Source organism: Onychostoma macrolepis, chromosome 04 (genome assembly GCF_012432095.1).
Source record: "Onychostoma macrolepis isolate SWU-2019 chromosome 04, ASM1243209v1, whole genome shotgun sequence".
In the NCBI taxonomy this organism is placed as follows: Eukaryota; Metazoa; Chordata; class Actinopteri; order Cypriniformes; family Cyprinidae; genus Onychostoma; species Onychostoma macrolepis.
The window spans coordinates 2,989,393-3,011,480 of record NC_081158.1 but is presented as its reverse complement, the minus strand read 5'-3'; the positions used below and the strand labels follow the sequence as shown (position 1 = coordinate 3,011,480).

The 22,088-nt window shown below is 36.3% G+C and overlaps 1 protein-coding gene and 1 long non-coding RNA gene across 3 annotated transcripts; one reads left to right on the top strand and one right to left on the bottom strand.

Moving 5' to 3' along the window:
* Positions 1-1,310: 1,310 nt before the first annotated feature.
* LOC131538419 (uncharacterized) lies at positions 1,311-10,570 on the bottom strand. Of its 2 annotated transcripts, XR_009270582.1 has the most exons (4): positions 10,535-10,568; positions 8,550-9,344; positions 8,280-8,423; positions 1,311-1,806 (listed from the first exon to the last, which is right to left on the bottom strand). It is a non-coding gene; the product is annotated as an uncharacterized LOC131538419 (long non-coding RNA). The 2 variants fall into 2 exon arrangements; XR_009270581.1 differs by having other exon boundaries at positions 8,280-9,344; positions 10,535-10,570.
* Positions 10,531-15,455, top strand: LOC131538386 (gastrula zinc finger protein XlCGF8.2DB-like). Its single transcript, XM_058772251.1, has 2 exons — positions 10,531-10,662; positions 13,589-15,455. Exon 2 carries the CDS (start codon positions 13,594-13,596, stop codon positions 14,635-14,637), a length of 1,044 nt encoding a protein of 347 aa, XP_058628234.1. The 5' UTR covers positions 10,531-10,662; positions 13,589-13,593; the 3' UTR covers positions 14,638-15,455.
* Positions 15,456-22,088: the final 6,633 nt, after the last annotated feature.

The window sequence follows — 22,088 nt, the reverse complement described above, 5'->3', positions numbered from 1 at the left end:
TTATATACACAAACCCCATGTTTCTATAAGGAGAACTATTCAATTTTTTGTTGGAAAAAAAAAAAAAAAGTGTCTAATGCGGTTATCGTCACAGCCCTAGTCAGAACGCCGTAACTCATTTTGAGCATCCAAACAAAGTGGTTGTTCTGTCTTGGTTTCTCCGGGGCTTTTTGAAGTTACGGTTGAGACGACCCATTATTTTCTCGGAAAAACAACGAAATTGACTCAAGATACTTATGTACATGACAAAGGATGTCTTGAATGTCCCAAAAATATCAATAACTAATTTTTGACAAAAATCGAGGTTACGTTTTTTTTTTTGCCTTTGCACGGTAGTGTATATCACTATCTTTAAATAAATCACTCATATAAAGTTTTGGACATATGGCCCACTCATAATTGTGTTAAATAGGCCTAATCATGATTGCATTATTGACCAAAATAATCGTGATTATGATTTCTGCCATAAATCGAGCACCCCTAGCAAAAACTATAGTCTACCGCATCCAGCTCTCAAACGTCTTGTGAACAAAAGTTCTGTATGTTTTATGGTCTTAATTTAGTGACTTAAAAGTTTTAGTTTTTCACTAACCATGTTATTTTCTCAAAAACACAAACATCTAGGCTACATTCATGCTGCTCACATATTATTGTAGCCCAGTTTCTGTTGATTACAGTGTAATCAAACTTTAGTCATTAATATGTTTTTAAGATACTGAAAAAGCACAAATGTCCAGGGCATGTTAAAACTTCTCCAGGGCCCCAAAACCCCCTCAGACCCCAGAGGGTTAATGCTTTGTAAGCCTAATGTACCACAAACAGTCATTAAAGATGAATAAAGAATAAAGACCAACCTCCTTGTTCCTCCTGTTTTATTCTCCATGTTTCTGGTTCCTCGTGTTTTATTCTCCAGGTTTCTGGTTCCTCGTGTTTTATTCTCCAGGTTTCTGGTTCCTCGTGTTTTATTCTCCAGGTTTCTGGTTCCTCGTGTTTTATTCTCCAGGTTTCTGGTTCCTCGTGTTTTATTCTCCAGGTTTCTGGTTCCTCGTGTTTTATTCTCCAGGTTTCTGGTTCCTCGTGTTTTATTCTCCAGGTTTCTGGTTCCTCGTGTTTTATTCTCCAGGTTTCTGGTTCCTCGTGTTTTATTCTCCAGGTTTCTGGTTCCTCGTGTTTTATTCTCCAGGTTTCTGGTTCCTCGTGTTTTATTCTCCAGGTTTCTGGTTCCTCGTGTTTTATTCTCCAGGTTTCTGGTTCCTCGTGTTTTATTCTCCAGGTTTCTGGTTCCTCGTTTTATTCTCCAGGTTTCTGGTTCCTCGTGTTTTATTCTCCAGGTTTCTGGTTCCTCGTGTTTTATTCTCCAGGTTTCTGGTTCCTCGTGTTTTATTCTCCAGGTTTCTGGTTCCTCTTGTTTTATTCTCCAGGTTTCTGGTTCCTCCTGTTTTATTCTCCAGGTTTCTGGTTCCTCTTGTTTTATTCTCCAGGTTTCTGGTTCCTCGTGTTTTATTCTCCAGGTTTCTGGTTCCTCGTGTTTTATTCTCCAGGTTTCTGGTTCCTCGTGTTTTATTCTCCAGGTTTCTGGTTCCTCGTGTTTTATTCTCCAGGTTTCTGGTTCCTCTTGTTTTATTCTCCAGGTTTCTGGTTCCTCGTGTTTTATTCTCCAGGTTTCTGGTTCCTCCTGTTTTATTCTGCAGGTTTCTGGTTCAATCATGTTCTCCTCACTCTCCTCTTTAACAAACACCATCTTCACAGCAGCAGATCTCAGTTCAGATGATCCTCCTTCAGATATTCCTGCTTCAACAGTCACGACTGTGAGGATGAGAATATTACAGAGATTTACTGACCTGATTCAAAAACTGTATTCAAAAACCAGCATTATGACCAAACAACAGAGAGCATGGTGAAACTGAACTTCTTCCTCTGAGGTTTAATGGTTTTTGTCAAACAAACATCTGTGTTTTGGCGCCACCCGCTGGACTGGAGTGAAGCGGCGAGAGGAGGGAATTAATACGGGGAAAATTATTACTTAAGTGCATCTATAAGGTGAGCTGATTTGTTTTCTTAAAAAACAAACAAACAAAAAAAAGCCGATCTGCACAAATAAATGAAAAGGAATTAAAATTACAGGCTTGCATGGTATTTGATCAGCATCAACAGTCCTCGTGATTGAGAATTAGAGGAGAAAAACGAGCGAATTAGTCAAATATTTAACTGAATATCACACAACGTTGCAGCATGTAATATGCTAATTAAGATCTATGGAAACACATGACAATGATAAGATGTAATCTAATGAAAAATACTAATAAAATAGAATAAAACTAAATCCGCATCAATTCCGCATATTTTTTTAAGCTTGAAAAGTGTAATTTTACCCTCTCAACAATTGAACAACTATGCGTTGATCGCAAACTTGTTAAAGATCCAAAGGAAATAGCAAACTACAGTGACAATTTTTATATGAATCTTTATAGTTCAAGGTATTCAGAGCAGATAGCATCCTCATTTCTAGACTCAGTTAATTATCTGAAAGTGATATAATTTTTTATGATAGCATTGTTACTCCTGAGGAACAAAGAGCAATTACGGGTTTGAAAAACAATAAATCCCCAGGGTGTGATGGACTTACAGCTGAGCTGTACAAATTATTTACTGATGAACTTACTCCCTTTTTAACTCAGGTTTTTAGGGAAAGTATTGAAAAAGAGGCTTTACCTCCTACATTTATGCAAGGTAACATAAGGTTAATTCCTAAACCTAAGAAAGATCTTACCAACTCAGACAACTGGCGACCCATCATACTCCTTAACAATGATATTAGGAAAGGGTGTCCAGTATCCCCTTATTTATTTTTTCTAGTTTCCCAGATATTCGCTTCTTATATTTCTAATAGTTGTCTTCATGGTATCTCTACTGCTGACAAACAGATACTCATCAGTCAACTGGCTGATGATACCACTCTTTTTTTTTGCAAGATGCTAACCAAGTTCCTTTAGCACTGAAGTATATCCAGCAATTCTCCAAAGCATCAGGCCTGTTCTTGAACCTCGCAAAGTGTGAATTGATTTCATCAAAGAATGTAATTTGTCCTAAATTTGTAATATTAAAATCAAAGATCAGGTATCTTATTTAGGTGTTATTATAACAAGAAATGAATTAGAAAGATGCTCCTTAAATTTGTATTCATTAATTGAGAGTACTCAGAGAAAAAAAAAAAAAATATATATATATATATATATATATATGATCTCTCATTGAAGGGAAGAATCTTACCAGCCAAAGCTGAAGGTTTGTCAAGGTTAACTTATGCCACTCTGTCTTTGAATGTTGACACTGCCATTCTTAAAATAACTGATACGATGCTTCTCAACTTTGTTTGGAAGAATAAAACTCAGTTTATTAGAAAATCTGTACTTATGAACACCATTGAAAAAGGGGGTTTAAACTTTATTGATTTTACCACTTTAAATGACACCTTTAAAATAAATTGGATAAAAAAACTGTATCAATAAGCCCTCATCTATATGGAATCTGATCCCTGAGGTTTTTGTTTTTTCAAACTAGTCATGGCCAAAAATATTGGCACCCTTGCAATTCTGTCAGAAAATGCAACGCTTCTCTCAGAAAATTGTTCTAATTACAATTAGATTTAATTTTGGTATTCACGTGCTTATTGTTTTTGTTTGCACTGCAACAACACAAAAAACAGAAGAAAAGTCAAACTTGATAAAATTTCACACAGAACTCAAAAATGGACTGGACAAAATTATTGACACCTTGTTAAAATTATAAGAAAACTTTTTTTCAAGCATGTGATGCTCCTGTAATTTGTGTTTAGACACACCTGTGGCAAGTAACAGGTGCGGGCAATGAATGAATGAATGAATGAGGCATTTTATATAGCGCTTTAATGTGTATTGCAATACACCCAAAGCGCTTTACAATCATGTGGGGGGTCTCTTCTCAACCACCACCAGTGTGCAGCATCCACTTGGATGATGCGACGGCAGCCACAGGACAACGGCGCCAGTGCGCTCACCACACACCAGCTACAGGTGGAGAGGAGAGAGTGTCATAGAGCCAATCAAGTGGATGGGGATTATTGGGAAGCCATGATAGACAAGGGCCAGAGGAGGGAATTTGGCCAGGACACCGGGGTTACACCCCTACTCTTTACGATGAGTGTCATGGGATTTTTAATGACCACAGAGAGTCAGGACCTCGGTTTAACATCTCATCCGAAAGACGGTGCTTTTTTACAGTATAGTGTCCCCGTCACTATACTGGGGCGTTAGGACCCACACAGACTGCAGGGTGAGCACCCCCTGCTGGCCTCACTAACACCTCTTCCAACAGCAACCTAGTTTTCCCAGGAGGTCTCCCATCCAGGTACTGACCAGGCTCAGCCCTGCTTAGCTTCTATGGGCAACCGGTCTTGGGCTGCAGGGTGATATAGCTGTGGCAATATAGTAATCACACTTGCAACCAGTTAAAATGGAGAAAAGTTGACTCAATCTTTGTGTTGTCACACTGAGCGTGGAGAAAAGAAAGAAGTGTAAAGAGTTGTCTGTGGATTTGAGAGAAAAAATTGTGGAAAAACGTGCTGCGTCCCAATTCGCATACTATCCGTACTAAATAGTATTCGAAAATAGAATTAGTATGTCCCAAATCATAGTATGTTTGAAAAGTATGCCAAAGATTCCCGGATGGTCTACTACTTCCGGTTAGAATTCGAAGTGCAGATCAATGCACACTCTTACGGCTAATATTGCCCACAACACATTGTGCTGTGGACGAGGAATTGATCAGAACTACAAACATGCATAAAACGTGTTAAAAAAAACTACAAACATGGCGGATATGCGAGACCAACCGACAGGTAGAGAAAGTGATTATTTATCACTCAAATCAATGTCTAACCTGATTAAAAAATATTAATTTAATGTTATCCACGTTATATTTCATCTGCAGCAACACTGTGAACTTTTATAATGATACGTTTGGTCATTAGCTTTTAAATGCATCATTATGCAAACACATGAGCAGAGTTTTCAGCATGAAACACCCGCGATGTGCTTCTTTATTTCTCTCCAATACGGTAGGAAATCAAATTAAACGAAATGTGGATGATGTTAACTGTGAAAAGATGATTAACAGGGCAGTTTAAACAGTTACAGGATGCACGTAACTAAGCAACAGAGCGTCCCTTAAAGAAGCAGCTATGACAAAGTAGTATGTCCCAAAGCCTGCCTACTATTCTGCTACATGCTCAAAAGTATGTACTTTTTCCTTCTCAAGAAAAGTACATACTTTTAGGGCATAGTATAAGTAGGCGAATTGGGACGCAGCAATGTTATTTGTAGATGGTCCCTCAGATGAGCCATGACGTCACAACACTCCATAGAGGTAAGCGTGTTTATCAGCTTCTTTAAAACGTCGAGTTCTACAGAAAAATGTGCTCATAACAGTCGGTAATGATAATTGACCGAAATTAGCCTTTTTAAATGCAGATTAGCTAAGTTATTGAACGCGGAAGTCCGAATGCTCGAATATAAAACCAACTTTACCCCTTAAAAGTGGGTGAGTACCGGCACTTCTTTTTTTCCACTTCAAGCACTGTGTAGGGCTGTACTGTAAAATACTGTAAAAATAATTAAAATGCAAGAAATATGGAGATTATATTGTATTTATTTAATGTGACAAAAAAATCCCACAGTAACACCAGTGACAGTTTTCATGAAAAATGTATTTTACAAAAAGTCTGCTACAAGATATCAAACCAGATGTTGTCAATCATGGTATACTCACTAAATTAAGTAGTTTAATCCAGTTGTATTATAGTGTTTTACAATTCTCAACTAAAAGCTTCATATGAAATCGTGAGATAAATGAGGACATTTCTGATAACTGAAAAGAAACAGTGGACTAAACATGGGCCTTTCTTCATAGATCTTCAGGAAAGAGGAGGAAGGAAGACAAGTGATGTCATCAGTGTGATTTTATATTTCAAAATAAATAATTTTTGTTAAACGGTAACACCAATGACACGACTCCAGGGGACCACTATTGTCGTTATATATTTTATAATATTTATTCAGCAATTTTTTTTTAAATTGCATTTACATCATGTTTGATGGTTAAGAATATTGCATTTTAAATGGTAGGAAAACCTGTTTTTGACCTCAAAATAAAGCACTTTCCCTCTGTACATGGCTGTGGGGACGAGCAGTTTTGTGGTGCTTGGAATTCTTTATAATTAATTAAAAACAAATATTGCCACATTGATGGCTCAAGAAGGTTTAATTGTTCGAATAACATTGTTTCATTTTAAAATATAAAGAAATTGTAATCCTAGAGTGTTTTTTCAAGTGTAATATTTCTATAAAGGCTAGGGACAGAAAATTGGACGTTTCCATAGAATTATCCTGAAATATTTAGAAGTTATTTCCAGTCTTGTAATTTGAAAACAGACACTGGAGTTTATCTTTGATTAAGATCGCAAATGCTTTGTAGTTTTGAATTGAAATCGAATTGAATAGTTTGAATTGAAAGCACTGCACAGTTGTTCATATCTAAACTTTATATCTAGTTTAGATATGAAACTAGATATAAAGCTGAACTGTATTTATAGCGCTTTTGACAGCTCTGCAATTCATCACTTCAATTCATTATATATTTTTTATTATTTATATTAGTTTTCTAATGTAAATTTTTTACTATGGCTGCATCCGGAATGGCATACTTCCATACTATATAGTAGGCAAAAAGCAGTAGGCGAGCGAATAAGTATTTTATGAATAGTCAGGATTCAAACAGAGTAGGCGAAAATTGCACTAATTCTCACTAAACTCGGACGTATGTACACTTAATTTGCGTTCTAATATGCCTACTTAGTAGGAGACACAGTATGTGGCAAGATTAGTATGTCCGAAACCGCAGTATTCATAAAAGAGTAGTCGAGAAGTTCTCGGATGTCCTTCTGCTTCAGCCCAGATTCTTGAGTGCTCATCGATGGACGCTTTTCTATCCCAGAAGCCCACGGGAGATCAATACGTCATCATCGAACGTGACGGAGAACAGCGACGCGTGTGTGTTTACAAATGTGACTAATACAAACCAAAACACGGTTCCTTCTGTTAAAAACAGATAAAAAATTTTTTTGAACTACTTTATAGTAAACTGTTGATTTGCTGAAGGTGTAAAGATGCTAACGTTATAGTATATTTGTGATTTATTTATTTTTTAGCCTATAGCGAACAGCGGAGCTCCAGTAAACACATGCACGTCTCCAAAGTGCATTTACATAAACCATATACATCTTAAAGATGATTACTTAATGTCTTTTTAATATGAGCACATCACAACATGAACAGACATCTGAGTGAGTGATGTATGTGTGTTATTATGAAGAATTCACTGTTGTCAGGACTGCTTTAGATGAATGTAAGCAATGTAAATAAATGAATCTACATAGAGTAACTATTTAAATTGTCCATTAGTATTGTTGATAAATTGAGGAACGTTTGTGTTGGATAAAAAGTGAGTTAACGCATCAGCAACTACCTCAACATGTAAATGCAGTATTGAGCAGATAAATCACAGCTGACTGACTCTTGTCTGGTGTTACAGAGACACACGAGTGTTTATCTGCTGAAGAGTGACTGATGGAGGAATGCTGCCATCAATGGCTTTGAGTGAGTACACTACAGAAATGAATAAAACATCTTTTAAAGGGATACTCCACCCCAAAATGAAAATGTTGTCATTAATCACTTACCCCCATGTCATTCCAAACCCGTAAAAGCTTCGTTAGTCTTCGGAATGCAAATTAAGATATTTTAGATGAAAACCAGGAGGCCTGTGACTGTCCCATTGACTGCCAAGTAAATAACACTGTCAAGGTACAGTATGAAAAACGTCGTCAGAATACTCCATCTGCCATCAGAGGTTCAACCGTAACGTTACGAAGTGACCAGAATACTTTTTGTATGGAAATAAAACAAAAATAACGACTTTATTCAACAATTCAGCACCATAGTGCCATTTTGGAGAGCATAGCTGCACGCAAAATGCATCCGCTCTTCTGGTACTACGGTGACGAATTGTTGAATAAAGTCGTTATTTTTGTTTTATCTGATGACGTGTTTCATATTTTTCTTTTTAGCAGTACCTTGAAGAAATGCACTTAAGAAATAAGCAGCTTTATTGAGCGTTTGTGCCAAGACACAAAATCACATTTACATTTATTCATTTGGCAGAGACGTTAATGCGAAATGACTTACAGTGCTCTTATTACAGGGACCCCATTCCTCTGCAGCAACCTGGAGTAAAGAGCCCTGCTGAAGGACACACTGATGGTGATGACTGCGGAGATCGAACCAGCAACCTCCTGCTGACCAGTTCACTACACCACAGAAGTAATGAAGCTGCATCAAAAATTAGCATGTAATTGTAAACACATGAAATGAAATTTGGCGAGAAATGGAATGCTGACAACATGAGATGTAAAGCGTTTTACTGTTTAAATGTGTTACAGGTGGAGAGCAGCTCACAGATGTTTGGAGCAGAAGGAGCGGCAGCCAGATTGTCCCGCACGCGTTCTTCTGCTCTTGTTCAAGATTGTGTGGTACGGGGAGCCTCACCCTCTCTGTGCTCTCAGACAATGATAGCCTCGATGTCCCTTTCTCATGTGGGATTACAAATTTATTTAAATGTTTAATTTAGATTCCAATGTAATAGTGTACAAACTGAAGAAGTTATATACATTGTATTTAGCATTTATGGTGAAGATGATGACATCAGATGAACGATTCAAGAGGTCCCTGCCAGTTCCTGTTCTCTTATTGTAAGTGAAATGAGCCAGACGACGGAGACTCTTGCCTTTTGTTTGTAATTGCTCTTGATGCCCCTGCCCCAATCTTTGGGCAGTTAGGCTGATTAGATTAGGAGTGGTTAAATGGGGCAGGATGCTATACCTGAATACCTCATTTGCATGCTTTAAGGTCGTCACCCAGGTGCTTTGTTTCCATTCCTAAGCACTGCCCCCTAAATGTATTTAAACTACAATGTATCACTGCTTTAGTTGAGATTTTCGATGACTACAGCTACCAACAGCTTGTGTTCTCAATAAAAGAATCCTGCTGAAGATACAACCCGAAGTCTCCATGGTCTTCACTTCTGAGTTGCCTAAACTTTAGAAGATAAAAGTTCACAACACTCATCCATGATCAGATTCAGTGTGACTGCAGCAGTGAGGGATGGACAGCAGAGACAGGTGAAGGTGGACGCGGTGGTCAGCAGAACTGGCTCAGCTGTGTTGAGATGCGGTAGGTTTGGGGGTTCACCGCCTGTAAATACATGATTGTCAGAACAATAAGTTTGAGCTTTGTTTCATGTGTTGTTGACTTGTTTATTTATTGTCATGGTTACTTTTATTTATTTATTTTACTCATTTATTCATGCTTCCTGTTGTCAGTAAATAAAATATAATTGTTTCATTAACATGGATTAATTCATTACTTGAGTGAAAACTGAGATGTATTCACTTTGGCTGCATTTGTCTAGTTTGTAGTCATGCATAGCTATGACATATGACAAAAATTACATTTTGCTTGTTTTACTAAAAAATATAAGTAATTATTGGTCAGCATTTATCATTATCATGGTTCATAAGTGTTGGGCTACCAATGCATTCTGAGGTAATCTTAATTTCTAAGTAGTAATAATTACTTTTTTGAGAGTAAAATCAACAGTCTTCTCCAGAGACGGGAGCTTTGAGCAGCTGCCTGACGTCTCCTTTGTGCAGATATTACAAACATAGAGGAAGACATATTAGGAAGGGTTGTCCTGTTACCGATGCTATGAGGTGTTTGTGCACCTGTCGCTCTTATTTACTTTTTATTATTATTACTGCAGAACTTATGATTACATACAAGCTCAGGGAAATATGGTATCTTTAACAATTAACGATCATAAAGACAGAAAACAATGGGTTTTACATACAGCATAGTATGAGATTATATACACAGAAAAAAAAGGATTAAAAATCATAATATTCATATAATCATAGCATTAAAAAATGCATTTGTTGTTGTTATTTATAAGCCTCAGGGATGAAACGAGAGAGAAATTCAACAACAAAAAAGTAAACAGGAGATTTATGCCAGTTTTGTATTGAATGAACAATTTTGCACATATAATTAATTAATAACATATTCAAGAGATAATGATTTTGGGTTTTTGTAATAAAAATAATAACTCTAAGCATTAAATTGTGGGTCATATTGCTTAAATCAACCCAAAATGTATTGGTTATATTACAATCACAATAAAAGGGCAGCTGTTTCTTCAGGAAGACCACAACATATTCACAGATAGTTTAGTGTCGCTCAAATTTTTAAGGTTTGTTTTTGCGCTTGTTATAACGTTATAGATCACATGATAACGTCAACATGGCGGATCGCATTCATACTAGATTTACTGCAGAGTACGTGCTCTTTTAGCGCTAGTTAAGTGCTTATTGAAATGAAGTACCTACTCACTGAGTAACGTTTGGCGGTTTCGGACGCAGCAGTGATTTTAATGAACGGACTTTTATTTTGGTCTGGCGAGGTGACGCCATAAGACTGCGCCGCGGTCCCGCGCCTGTGATTCGACTGAAGAGAGGTGTGTGCTTTTAACCATTTAAAGTGTTTAAATCGAAATAAACCTGTGAAATTAAATTATTACTGAATGCAACACTGTAATGCTTTACGTAGCGACGGAGAAACGGAACTTTTTGAAACCTTTTCGAGTCAACCGAATCAACTGTTTCTCAAAATGCAGATACTGGGCGAGTTTTTCATTATTATAATTTTTTTATTGAGTACAAAATCTGAGTACAACAAAATGGCCTTAATTAGTATGAAAGGCTCAACACAATAGAACCATGTTATTGCCAGACAAAGCATATAACAAAATATTTCAAAACGCATAATAAAATATAAAAATAAGAAACAAAAACAAGAAAAAGAAAAAATAGTTACAACAAATTATGTAATACAAAGAAATTAAACAGTTTTACTGCCTTTGAATTTTTCATTTTACTAAGGGCATCTGAAAAGTATTTTAGATCATTTATAAGCACAATAAACAATGGAGGAGATTTAAAATATCAACATTTATGTATAAAATATTTTGCTAATAATATAATATTATTCATCAAATCATACAAAACAGAGCACTCTTTGGATATTCTGTAAGGTTAGAGTGAAACTACACGCTTCTCTACCATCCAGTGCTGCAATGCTTTCCAAAAAATATATGTTCTATAGGCCTATCTTCAAATAAAAGGCACGTTTTCAAAATTAAATTTTGAGTACAGAAATTTATTGGAGGGATATATATCATTTAATATTTTAAACTGTATTTCTTTTAGCTTGGGGAGAATAGGAAATTTTAGATAGGCTGTTCTGAAATATTTAACAGTGTTTTTGTCAAATGTGTGATCTTAATTTATTTTTTAATATTTGGCAAGGGTAGCGTGACTGGATGATATATTGTCTTATATATTTGTTAGTGCAGAGTTTATTCTCTATTTCAATATCACATCTCATTAACAGTTTTATACCTGAAGATATTGCACTAATAACAGTAAAGAATTGCTTTGGATGACAGGCAAATCCGTGTTTTAAAGTGAATGAATTGTAGTCTAACATATTACCACTCTCATCCATTAGATCCAATACTGACCAAATATTTTACCCAGTCCTCATAAAATAAGGATTTGTTTCTATGTAGAATATATTTGTTATTCCAGATAGGAGTAATGTGAGGTGTAAAATTGTGTGTATGCGCCAATTTCCAGCATAATAATACTTTTTGGTGGAATGCTGAAAGTTTCACTGGAAGTTTGGGTAAAGCAAAGTCACATTTGAGAAGAAAGCGGATACCACCCAATTTACGAAACAAAGCTGAAGGCACAGCATACCAGAAGCTCTCAGTATTACCTAAAAACATTTAACAAAATATTCATACTCTCAAATTCAATTACATTCAGACCACCTTCTTCATACACTTTAATAATATCAGATTTTCTAATATAATGAGTTTTGTGCCTCCAAATAACGTCATATATTTTTTGATTGCTTGTTTTTATAATAACTGAAGAGGGAGCTAAAGCAAAAGTTGGATAAATCAGTCTAGGTAAGTATTCAACTTTAGATAGAAGATACTGGGCGAGTGGAGCGGAAATACGTCACCTCCACTAGCGACGTGTCCGCCATGTTGGTCCGGGCAAGACTGCCTTGAAAACAAATGGAGGAGCTGCGTTTTTTTCTGGATAAAAACACGATAACGTTTACATTTATCAGCTGATTTCAGTGGTTTGTGATCTACATTAAATATTTAGTTAGGCTTGGAAAATTCTTAATTAGAAATTGTGAAAACATACACTTGTCAGGCTTGTTGATTTTTTTTTTTATCTGATAACAATTCTAACAATCCCAACATTTTAGCTTTTCTTGTGCTTCAGGACAGAACACAGCTCATTCCCTTTGAAATACTGGAAACAAATCGAAATAATACATCTTTATTAAGTACTAATAATTGACCATCACTGATAAAAGGGAATAAAATCAGTAAATACAAATCAAAAATTGAGACACTGGTAGTCTGCTTTCTATATTTTCATAGCAGGATACAGATATAAACTCCACAACAAACAATACGGGTTATGCGCAACAGACTTCCGTATTCTGCTAACCAGGTCTCGTTGCTTCCGGTTCACGCGTTTTGCAAATGCCCGTTAAATATGAAGCTGTTTTACTCAAGATGCCTTCAAAGTAGACACTAAAGATAATCATAACTAATGTCCATCACATATGTGGATTGATATATAAAAGTTTTTTATTCTTTTCAATAACATTTATATATAAAAGTCGAATAAAACAATCAACAATAAAAACAGCTAGCTGATTTAACTGATTACCTTAAAAGTCCATTGATATCGCCAGTTTATTTAATACTGCTATTAATACTTTCTCCGACAAGCGGAAGCGATGAGACCTGTTTTCCGGGTTTGTTCAGGTGAAGTTCGACATATACCCTATTAGAAATGTAACTTATAATCCTTTATGGATCCAGTAAGAGTTACAGTGGTAAAACATTATGCACTGACACAGTGTAAAAATACTGAAACACTGACACTGAAACAGAGTAAAAATATAGTAAAAGTGATATTTAAAAAATCCATGTAGTACAAATTGTACTATGAAATGAGCTCATTTTGTGCATAAAATTTTTAAATTTCATAGTTTACACATTTATGTGCTATTGTGAATAAAATATTGGCTTGTGTGATTTGAAATTCTTTTAGTTTTCATTTCATTCAAATTTAAAAAAAAAAACAAACAAACAAAAAAAAAAACACGTCCCAACATTTCCGGAATTCAGGTTGTACATTAATTTAATTATTTTTACATTTAATGTGAAATTTTTTTTTTTCACAAAGTTATTTTAAAAATATTAATAGCACTAGACTGTAAATGTTTTGATGTCTGTTGCTTTGTAACATTAGACTGGTTTTAACTTTATTTGTCTGTTTTCACCTCAGACCTGATGGCACTGAAAGAGGAGAGTCAAGAACTGAATGAAACGAAAGAGAAAGATCAGAATGAGAAACATCATGATTTCAAAACTGAAGAAAAATCAAGTTGCTCACTGACTGAAAAGACGTCCTCACAAGCTCAAAAAACACAAACTACAAACCTTAATTCCAACATGAGAATTCACACTGGAGAGAGACCTTATACCTGCCAACAGTGTGGAAAGAGTTTCACACGGAAAAAATACCTTACTGTCCACATGATCATTCACTCTGGAGAGAAACCTTTCACCTGCCCTCAGTGTGGAAAGAGTTTCAGGATTAAAGGAAACCTTAAGGCTCACATGAGGATTCACACTGGAGAGAAACCATTCACCTGCGAACTGTGTGGGAAGAGTTTCTCATCAAATAACGGTCTTAAGGTTCACATGAGAACTCACACTGGAGAGAAGCCATTTGTATGTGATCAGTGTGGAAAGAGTTTTACAGAGAAAAACCTCCTTAATGCCCACATGAGAGTTCACACTGGAGAGAGTCCTTACACCTGCGAACTGTGTGGGAAGAGTTTCACAAGAAGTGGAGTTCTTAAGACTCACATGATAATTCACATGGAAAAGAAGCCAATTATATGCCCTCAGTGCGGAAAGAGTTTTACACAGAAACACTGCCTTAATACCCACATGATCATTCACACTGGAGAGAGACCTTACACCTGCCCTCAGTGTGGAAAGAGTTTCAGGCACAAAGGAACCCTTAAGGTTCACATTAGAGTTCACACTGGAGAGAAACCCTACACCTGCAAACTGTGTGTGAAGAGCTTCTCATTAAATAAAGGTCTAAAGTTTCACATGAGAACTCACACGGGAGAGAAGCCATTTGTATGCGATCAGTGTGGAAAGAGTTTTACGGAGAAAAAACTCCTTAATGCCCACATGAGAGTTCACACTGGAGAGAGTCCTTACACCTGCGAACTGTGTGGGAAGGGCTTCACACGTAAAGAAAACCTTAAAAACCACATGAAGATTCACTCAAGACAGAAAACTTTTAATTGTCATTAGTGCAAAAGGAGTTTCATTGACAGGAATCACCTTAAGAATCATTCAAATTTTCATCGGAAAAAGGCCTTTTATGTGCCATTACTGTGGAAAGAGTTTCACAAACAGTGCAAACCTTGAGAGTTCACACTGGAGAGAGACATTGCTAGTGTCTTCAATGTGAGAAGAGTTTGTCAAAGCAGCATGAAACGTCATTTGCAAACTCATTCTGGAAAGAAATGACCATTTTCCCCAGAGTGACGAGGTTTAGAAAAAGGAGCAATTTCTACAATCATCTGTGCATTCATTCTCAAAGAAAATTCAGTTGTACTCAGTGCACTAAAAGTCATGATACCATGTTTGTGTTCTTTGTTAAAGCATATAATAAGGAAAACTGTCTGATTGACACCATGACTGCTTCTTTTACCTGCATCCTCGACCTCTTTATGTTTCACCATGAGGCTTTTTAATTTCTTTCGTGCATATGTAGTCCTGTGGCATAGCTGATTAGCTATGTTTCCATCCATCTATGGTTATGAGCATTTTGGGATACTGCATTTTAAAAAGTTAAACAGCAAACTATTGGAGACTGTTCAAGGACAACATGCTTTATAGTATGGAAATAAGTGCATAACAAAAGTCAACATACATAAAATATATGATTAAATACTGTATGTAAAAATGTTTTTAGTTGTTTTACATTTGAATATACTACAAATATATTTTTATATATTAATAATTTAGGGGTGCACAAGAATCAAAAACATAAAACAAGATTAATTTTAACTTAATCTTAAAATATCTTCGCTTATTTGGAACGAATTTTCTAAGACAACAAACTTAACATTTACCATGAGATTAGTAAAACAACAATGAACATAAGGATGTGATTGCACTTGACTAACATACACATAAAGTTAACATAACATAACATAAATTACACACATACACACACATATGTGACCCTGGACCACAAAACTAGTCTTAAGTCGCTGGGGTATATTTGTAGCAATAGCCAAAAATACATTGTACGGGTCAACATTATAGATTTTTCTTTCATGCCAAAAATCATTAGGATATTAAGTAAAGATCATGTTCCATGAAGATATTTTGTAAATTTCCTACCTGTAAATATATCAAAACTTAATTTTTGATTAGTAATATGCATTGCTAAGGACTTCATTTTACAACTTTTTAAAGGCGATTTTCTCAATATTTAGATTTTTCTGCACCCTCAGATTCTATCAGTCAAAATAGTTGTATCTCGGCCAAATATTGTCTGATCCTAACAAACCATACATCAATGGAAAGCTTATTTATTTCAGCTTGCAGATTATGTACAAATCTCAATTTTGAAAAAAATTACACTTAAGGCTGAAGTTACCTTGATAAAAGGCCATGATGTCATTTATATAGCAAACATGGACTTTTACCATGGTAACGTCAGCCTAAAATATGTTAACAAGGCAGGTAAGGATAGCTGACCACATTAATCCTCAAATATTAGTGGATTTTATCTTTTAATTAATTACTTTATAGTCTACTAATTACCAAAAAGCGCAGTTCTGTCTCTACTCAATGTATTCCAATTGCCCGCTATGAACTTCCTGGAACTAATTGAGGTCTACGTGAATCACGTGATGATGGAGTGCGTCACAACTCTGTCTCTCTATGGCTCTGCCATCACCGAATGTGCTATCCTGTCAACAAAATCATGTCCATGGGCTTTTCTGATTGCTGTCAATTTAAGTGCCGGCGGTGCTTTGTTGCCAGATATTGCTACTAAAACAAACAAAAAACTAAAAATAAACAAAAATAATTTTCAATCTTTTGCAAATAAGATAAGATATAGATATCGCCGACTCTAAACTGCAACTTCCTACTTTATTAACTTTCTAAAGCAGGGGTAGGCAACGTCAGTCCTGTAGAGTTTAGCTCCAACCCTAATCAAACACACCTGAACAAGCTAATCGAGGTCTTCAGAATTACTAGGACTACAGGCAGGTGAGGTTTTTTTTTTCAGGGTTGGAGCTAAACTCTGCAGGACATCGGCACTCCAGGACCGCGTTGCCTACCCCTGTTCTAAAGTACCAAATTAAGTGGAAAAGACAAGTCTAAAAAACGCTTATAATAGCTGGATCTGGCAACATGGAGGCTGCGCCCGCTCTCACTCACAACTCTCTCAAATCTCATTCGTTTCGCAGCGATAATGTTCATACCATGGACGCTAAACATTCTTGCAAACAGTCTAAACTGAATTATACATGTCATGCAGACATTCATATGAGGAGTTTAACAGCAAATTAGTCATTCAGAGAACAAATTTTATTTCTGAACATGAAAGATTTACCGAGGTTGGGACCTCAGTGGTCTCATAGCTGGCTACGTGCCTGATTATGAACATTCTCTCCAAACGAGCGGTTTCAGATTCTCCCTATGTACACGTCACCATAGAGAAAAAGTCCCGCCCATTTATGACGCTCTCTGCCCTATTAACATATTCACAGCCCTGAGTGAGAAGCAGCAGTCTGCCATTACGGTTTTCTTGCTGTTGCTGCGGGAGATACAATGTCAGCGCCAAAGAGGCATTACAAGTGTTGTGTTTTGGGATGCACCAACGAACATAGGAGTCTCCATAAACTCCCTCCATCTGAGCCGAGGACACTGTGGTTCGTACACATTTTTACCAATAAATTTCCATGACATTTCCATGACTTTTGAGACAATATTCATGACCTAATGTTCCATTAGTTTACAATAAGAATAAAAATCTGTTCAAATTTATCATAGAATATGTTAACTAAAATAAATGACTACTAATGCTACTTGTTTGCTTTCTATTTGTTTTAATAATAAGTACAAGCTGCAACTGTGCCAGATGTTACTCCACGCAGAGAACATATCACATCACTGAATATTTTAATTTAGTTAACCAATATTATCAACTAAACTTAGGACTTGAGTTTTGTTTCAGAAACTGTTTCAGTCAAACAGTAGTATTCTGGTACAAAAATATACAGAAATGAAATAAAACTTTAAATTTACAAACGTTATTCAGCCAAGTGCAGTGAGTGATTTTATATGACAATATAAGTTATTGCTTTATTAAACTTTAAAATTGGAAACTTTTTTTTTGCATATATAAAGGGCATTTTCCTTAACCTTATTAGTCTTTCATATAAAATTCTTACATTTTCTTAATAATTTCACTTAATAAGACACTATAGGGCTGAAACAGAAGAAGCTGAAGTGGCATTTAGATGACAGCCCAGCTAACAAAAAAATGTAAATGTTACGTAATCTGGTTACCAAAGTTTCGTCATGGCGATGTAACTAGTTACGTCGTGGCAACCGGAAAAGTGAAAGTCCCGTATACATGAACTTTTTGACGTTGCCAGTTCGTAATTGCGACATCGTGGCAACATCGTGGATCAATAGTTGTGTGCTGGGGCCCGTTCTTCGTACGTGGCTTATTACATCCAAGATGATATCATCGCACTAATCAGGATCTGGCTAATTCGGTTCTTCGCACGCACCTGCTGTTGATGATTAGTATGGCTGGATTGAGTTAACTGAGATAATTGCACGTTCATGGGTTGGTTTAAAAGGGGCTATGTATCGATACTCCAAACCGCGATCAGCAATGTAGCGATTGGCTGGCAGCAAGACAGCAACGTAATGACATCATTTAATTAGACACCTGACAAAAAATTTTACAAATTTCTTGACTTTTATAAGGAAGTTTATTCATTTGCATCAATCGAAGTGAGATAAACAGCGAGAGATGTTGAGACAGGTGAAAAGCGTTTGGGTATTTGGGTGAGTGAATATTGACCTATTGTGCGTACCGTTGGTGCTCCCGCTGTTAGCAGGGTATAATCGCTGCATTTGGGGTAAAAAAAAGACAGAATTATGATTTGTGCCAAGAAGGCTGTCTGTTCATTCACACAGGCACAAACTGATTGGCAGCTGCCTTTAGCAGAGCCTTTACCGATTACCTCCATTGATCAAAGCATTCGGCACAGTCGTCTGTGAGTGACGTCACACAGAGTGAAAAAGCAAATGTGGTAATTAATATTGTTATTTAAATATAACAGGCTCATAACTCGTAAGACATGGGAAATACAGTTTTTGCATTTTCATTTGAAATGTGGCAGTCACTGCGTTCGCAAAAGCAAAAATACAAACGGTAATGCAAAATTTGCAATTGCTTTTGGATTGTCACAATTTATGCACCCACATGTGGAAAACGCAATTGAAAATACAATCTGTTAAAGATTTGTATGGAATAAATTAAACCATGTTAAAATTTTACTCCAATATTGAATGTTAATCAAACATGTCAGACAAGTACCAGGTGCATCCATATGTTTATTAGTTGTGTAAATATATTGTTTGTTGTTGAATAAAGATGTTGGATCAGTAAAATTTTGGTTGTGCACTATATATGCCAAAAGTATTGGGTCACCCCCATCTAATGAACAGGTTTGACTACTTTAGTAATTTCCATATAATGATATTCTAGGGAATTGTTTGCTTCTAATTTTATAGCAACAGTTTGGACAGGACCTCTTTTCTATTCTAACATGACAATGCCTCTGTGTATAAGGCAAGGTTCAAAAAGAAATGATTGATTTAATCAGTGTGGAAGAACTTGACTGGTCTGCAGAAAGCCAAGCTGAACACCTCTGGTGTGACTTTAAATGCAGACTTTGAGCCTAAAACTCATCACTAAACACCAATGACTGGTCTCTTAAACGAACACTCATCTTCTGTAAGGAGTAACTGTAAAGAATACCTGAAACTGAATCATTTAAACCGAGATGTGGAATGTGGAAAATTTTGAGCACCTTGAATGTGTGAGTGTGTGTATGTATGTTTGTATGTGTGTGAGAGAGAGAGCAATTGGGCGCACGCACAGTTCTTCAGTCTCTCCTCAGCTTTACCCTTCCATACACTGTAAAAAAAAAAATGCTGTAAAATTTACGGTAAAAAAACGGCAGCTGTGGTTGCCAGAATTATACCGTAAAATATACGGTAGGAACGTGTTAGGTTTTAACTTAAATTTACAGTTAAATACCGTAAACTGATATAATGTTAATATAACAACCTATTGAAATACTGAAATCTGTTTTGTACCTTTGAAATACACTGATAACCACCAAATGCCGGTGGTGATGAGAAAGTCACATGATGAACCAAAGCCCATCACAAGCAGCTTTTAAATAATAACATATATAGAAGGTGCACAGTGTCATTCACATAAGCACTAAACACCATCATGGTGAGACTCATTAAACTGAAATATGCAATAAACATTAGTTTAACAATATTAGATGTAACATACAACCCTAATAAACATAACTTATAAGAAAAAAAAACTAAGAATAAACCTAGTTATTTCAAAGAAAAAACATCAAATTCAAACAAAATTTGAAATGCAATGCAGGGAATCCTGGGAACGTCAATTTACGGTTTTTCCCTGTAAATTTTACATTCTTTTCACTTCCAAAAGCGGTATTTCACCGTAAAATTGTCTGAAATGTCTATTACAGTTTTTCACCGTATATATTAGGGGAACTTACCGTTAACCATTTAACAGGTTTTTATCGTAGCTTTTTCAGTTTTTTACAGTTAAAATCACAGTCATTTTTTACAGTGTACCAAAATGTTTGGGTCCCAGGGTCAAAGGTTGAGATTTCCAATTCTTTAGCTTCACAAATCTCATCTACCCCTGTTTTCATGTAATTCAGTTTGATCAGTTTGTAGCCTTTTGCTTATTGTGAATTTCTGTGGCGGCACCACGGAGTCTTCCGTGGTAGACACACGGACAACCTCGGGTCTCACGCAGTGGCTTGAAGCTACCCTAATGTTGTTTCAGTTGTTGGTCAGGATTCATTTCAGCCTGCCACTGAACAAAGAGTGAAGTAGCACAGGTCAGTAGCCTTTCACCTGTCAGTGTCCCCTAATAAATGCTTTTAGAAAAGTGCAACCCTAGTGATATTAATTTTGTTGTTGTTTTGAAACACCTAGGCAGGTTTGATGCATGTAGTCAGTTGCTTTATACACTGGAAGCCTCAGTGATGCATAAAGTGAGGTTATCCACCCCTAGGTAAGTCCAGCTTCCATGTGTCCCTCTGTGTGCATTTATCAAAACTATAGTACTTGTTTGAGTTAGTTATATAAATGGATTCTATATGCAGTGATGGGAAGTAACTGAATAAAAGAAGTGATAATAGTAATTAACCTACATTTACTTAAATACTGACCTACACTTCATTTGCAGGACAGTAATTAAGTTGTTTTCAAAATAATGTAGCTTTATCAAGTAACAAACTAATTTTTCAACAAGTTAAAGTGCTACATTGCTAATTTTTTTTTTTTGTCACAACTTGACAGAAATAGAAATTAATAATCAAAAGCACTTGTCTAAAATTTCTACTTTCTCATATATGAATCATTTTATTTAGCGAATCCGGTCATTCAGATGAGTTCAAAAACCTTTACTGATTAATTTGAGTCACTGTGGGGCTTTTTTGAATTTCCCTATAAACACTGTCAAAAAATATGATTGTCGTATGATTTAAAGGTGCCATAGGTGATTTGTCTTCAGAAACATTTTTTGTTATGCTGGTTGAAAGTCTCCTCGCATCCCTATAGCAATCATTAAGTTAAGTATTTATCTGTATTTATATATTCTGTGGAAAACGTAGGACCAAGAAATGTTCGTCCAATCAAAACGCTCGGTCCGAGGCCTCCGAGCGTTTTAATTGGCTTTCCTACCTGCCTGTCAACGTATGTACTAGCATACCTCTGCGCTCCCAGTTCACGCAGACAGGATACGTCATCAGTGCAATCATGCGCGCTGTGCAGACAAACATCAACAATCCGATCTTCCTTCCTGGTATTGTAATACTTTTAACTGTTCTATAAAGCTTTCTCACAGCTGAATTACACATGTTGTAGCCCAGCGCTGTTCCCAGTTATAGTCCTCGCACCCATCCGCTCTGCATATTTTGCATGTCTCTCTTAGTTACCACACCTGAATCAGATAACCAGCTCGTTAGAAGAGTTACGTGCATGAACTGTGTTCCGATTTATATGATCCCTACACAGTGTTCAGTGCTCTCTACTCCCTGAGCAGGGAAATCCGTTGAAGTTTATTTCACTTCGGAACATTCATTCAAGGATTTGCGCTGCGCAGCATCTTCACACACAAACGAAACTTACTAGAGAAGTGTGACATAATAAATACTATTTAAATTTACGTCTCTCGCACACTTTAATCCCCTTTGTATGTAACACATACGCTCGCTTCGAACTGGAATCATGGTGAGGACTGGGATTGGGAACCGCTGATGTAGCATATTGTAGTAATGTTGTCTCTGTTATTCGGTCTGTGAGCGTATAGATTCAACGGCTATTCGTTCATGTAAGGAAGTGACGTCTTTGGTCCTTGGACGTTTCCGGTTAGT

What these genes read in the sequence shown, in the direction of transcription:
- LOC131538386 (XM_058772251.1), top strand. Translation starts at nt 13,594, where the DNA reads ATGGCACTGAAAGAGGAGAGTCAAGAACTGAATGAAACGAAAGAGAAA.